General features: G+C 31.3%; 2 protein-coding genes across 2 annotated transcripts in view; both read right to left on the bottom strand.

Annotated features, from left to right (window-relative positions):
* Positions 1-255: 255 nt before the first annotated feature.
* LOC106873625 (UDP-glucuronosyltransferase 2A3) overlaps positions 256-2,726 on the bottom strand; it is a 24,038-nt gene continuing 21,567 nt past the window's right edge. The window contains exon 2 of the mRNA XM_014921073.2: positions 256-2,155. Within this exon, the coding sequence (XP_014776559.2) occupies positions 620-2,137 (1,518 nt within the window). The 5' untranslated portion in view covers positions 2,138-2,155 and the 3' untranslated portion in view covers positions 256-619. The remainder of the gene's footprint in view (positions 2,156-2,726) is intronic.
* Positions 2,141-2,726, bottom strand: part of LOC128249076 (UDP-glucuronosyltransferase 2A3-like) — a gene marked incomplete at its 5' end in the record, with an annotated part of 5,590 nt that continues 5,004 nt past the window's right edge. Inside the window, one exon of the mRNA XM_052971743.1 lies at positions 2,141-2,155. Coding sequence (XP_052827703.1) covers positions 2,141-2,155 — 15 coding nt within the window. The remainder of the gene's footprint in view (positions 2,156-2,726) is intronic.

Genomic DNA, 2,726 nt, shown 5'->3' with positions numbered 1-2,726 from the left:
CTATGACACACTATGTCTGTGGATTAACTTTAACACACCAACGAAAACTACAAAGAGTTCTGTTCAAAAAGAGTCAAGCCGATCAAAATTTAAACTGCGACAAAGCATTTAAACATTTACTTAGTAATTGATATAAGCGGATTCTTCTCTATACGAAAATGACATAACAAGTCGAAGGAAATCTTGACAATTTCATCGAGGAAAACAGAGTGGAAGGAGACGGAAATAGTGTACAATGAAATATAACAGCTAGCAAATGCTTAAAATGAATATATTTATTACAAAATGAATAAGCAATTTATTAGAAATTATGATAAACAGAACAGATTAAACATCTTTTGATTATAAGAAAAATAATGGCCCTGTAATTTAACACGTGTTGTTTTCAGTGAAGATGTTTATGTTTAATACGGATATTCTATAAAATGTTTCAAGCTAAAAGAAAATACAATAAACTATATGACGTAAATCTTTAAAATCTACACCACATAAATATATCTACAGAAAATTTCCAAACTTCAATTGATTTTTAAAATTAAATGTGTTTAACCTTCATTTACATAGACCAAAAAGCTGCCATGATTTATTTACATTGTTTGAAATTATCAAAGAAATTATTTTAGTCAGTCTTCGTTTTTTTCTTGCAACAAAACGATAAACATTTTTTCACACTTAGATATATTAAATATATCAAAAATAATATTGCAGCAAATATAGGAACTAATACATCGATCATTAAAAATTCATACAATCGACTCTCTTGACATGGAGATTTTAGATATTCTCCACCGTATTTCAAGATGTGATCAATATGGCGGGCTGATTTCTTTGCCGGATATTCGGGTCGGGAGTGGAATATTTCACTAGCTCTTTTAATTTTTTCAGAATATGTTTTATTGTCAATCAGTTCATCTATTTTCTTTATTAATTCCTCCGGAGTAAAGTTCTCTATATCTAGAGACAAACCATAACCTTTCTCGGTCATTCTGCGAGAGTTATAAAATTGGTCTGCAAATAAAGGTATTCCTAGCATTGGTACACCATGGAACAAAGCTTCAAACTGACCGCTATTTCCACAATGAGTAACAAATAATTTAGTTTTAGGATGGCCAAGCAAATCATTTTGTGGTACCCAATCACTAATATAAATATTCTTATGGGAAAATGATGTTTTCTTCTGTCTCCACACAACATCATATTTTATTTGTTTCAATGCACTTTGTAGTTTCTCTAATTGAACAGCAGGGAAATCATTGACATTACTGCCAAATGACACCACAACTATTCCATTCGTGGAAGCATTTACGAATTTCACTAACTCTCCCTTCAAAAGCAATGATTGTTTTGCTGCCAGGCCACCAACATATCTTACATTTGGAAGTTGGGGCAGCGGATAATCTAGAAGTACATCTTTTTCAATAAGATAAAATTGTGCCTGATGTAGCAAATCTAAGAATGAAATATCAGGTTTGTCTTTCGCATATGTTTTGACGCTGTGTGTAGGTGCTGCAATAGGAGGAATAGTGTAGTCTACAATAGCAACCAAAGTACTTATTAACTTTTCTGAATATGTCATTTTATCGGGGAATGAGAGGAAGCTGCTTGGAAAAACACTGGGATTCCATGGAATACGATGAAGACTAGGAAGTATCTCAGATCCTGTCAGAACAAACGGAATTGACAATTCATAAGCAATTATTGTAAGACAATTTGTCATAAATACTCCATTAATAACAGCTAAACTAGCATTCACTGCTCTCAACATTTCAATCCATTTTTCATTCGTTAAAAATCTCTCGCACACAATAGGGAATAAAGTTAGGGCCGTTTTCATCATGAATACTTTTTTTTTTTCTTGTTTTTTTACACCACTTCGAATTTCTTCAATTTCTGGGATCTCATCCATTGGAAGCATATTTATGTTCTTTTCCTTTTGGAAAGTTTTCGTGAGTTTTTTATTTAGTATAAAATAGTTATTATGGCCATACTTTGATAATTCATTTGCTATAGAAATCATTGGATTTACATGACTGTAACTAGGCCATGCCATGTATAAAATATTTTTACTGTTGACTCTCTCTAAACATGCAATCATGCATAGCACCATTAAACTGAAAAACAGATTCTTCTCTATCATTTTTCAAGAGGTTTTGACCTAAAAAAGAAAAGATTTAGAAAGACATATAAATAAATTTGTGATTATATATTCGAACGATATTTGCGATGAAAGGAAAGCAACTTGTGTCTTATGACTGTCTGACCTCACCAGTCACCACAATACCAAAAATATGGTAGCAAATCTGTATAGTAACTTCGACACACTAACCAATTTATTTAGAGCTTTATTAGAAATGGTTCATGCATATATTTTTAAACAGCAACAAAGCACATAACTACCTTAGTACTAATTAATATGACCATAGAATTAATAGAACCATATTTCTGTACAAATACAGAAATATACATATCACATAATGCTTTTGTATCAGAAGCATAAACATATACAAACCTCATATTAAGATGCATGTTTGTGCATATATACATTCATATACGTAATTGTGTACATTAGATAGATAGATAGATAGATAGATAGATAGATAGATAGATAGATAGATAGACACATACATATATACATACATACATACATACATACATACATACATACATACATACATACATACATACATGCTGAGATTCCCTTCGGTCATGACTGACCATGGAATTGC

The sequence above is a fragment of the Octopus bimaculoides genome, chromosome 11 (assembly GCF_001194135.2).
Source record: "Octopus bimaculoides isolate UCB-OBI-ISO-001 chromosome 11, ASM119413v2, whole genome shotgun sequence".
Classification (NCBI taxonomy): Eukaryota; Metazoa; Mollusca; class Cephalopoda; order Octopoda; family Octopodidae; genus Octopus; species Octopus bimaculoides.
The sequence above is the reverse complement of the archived record's forward strand: the minus strand, read 5'-3'. Positions and strand labels throughout refer to the sequence as shown.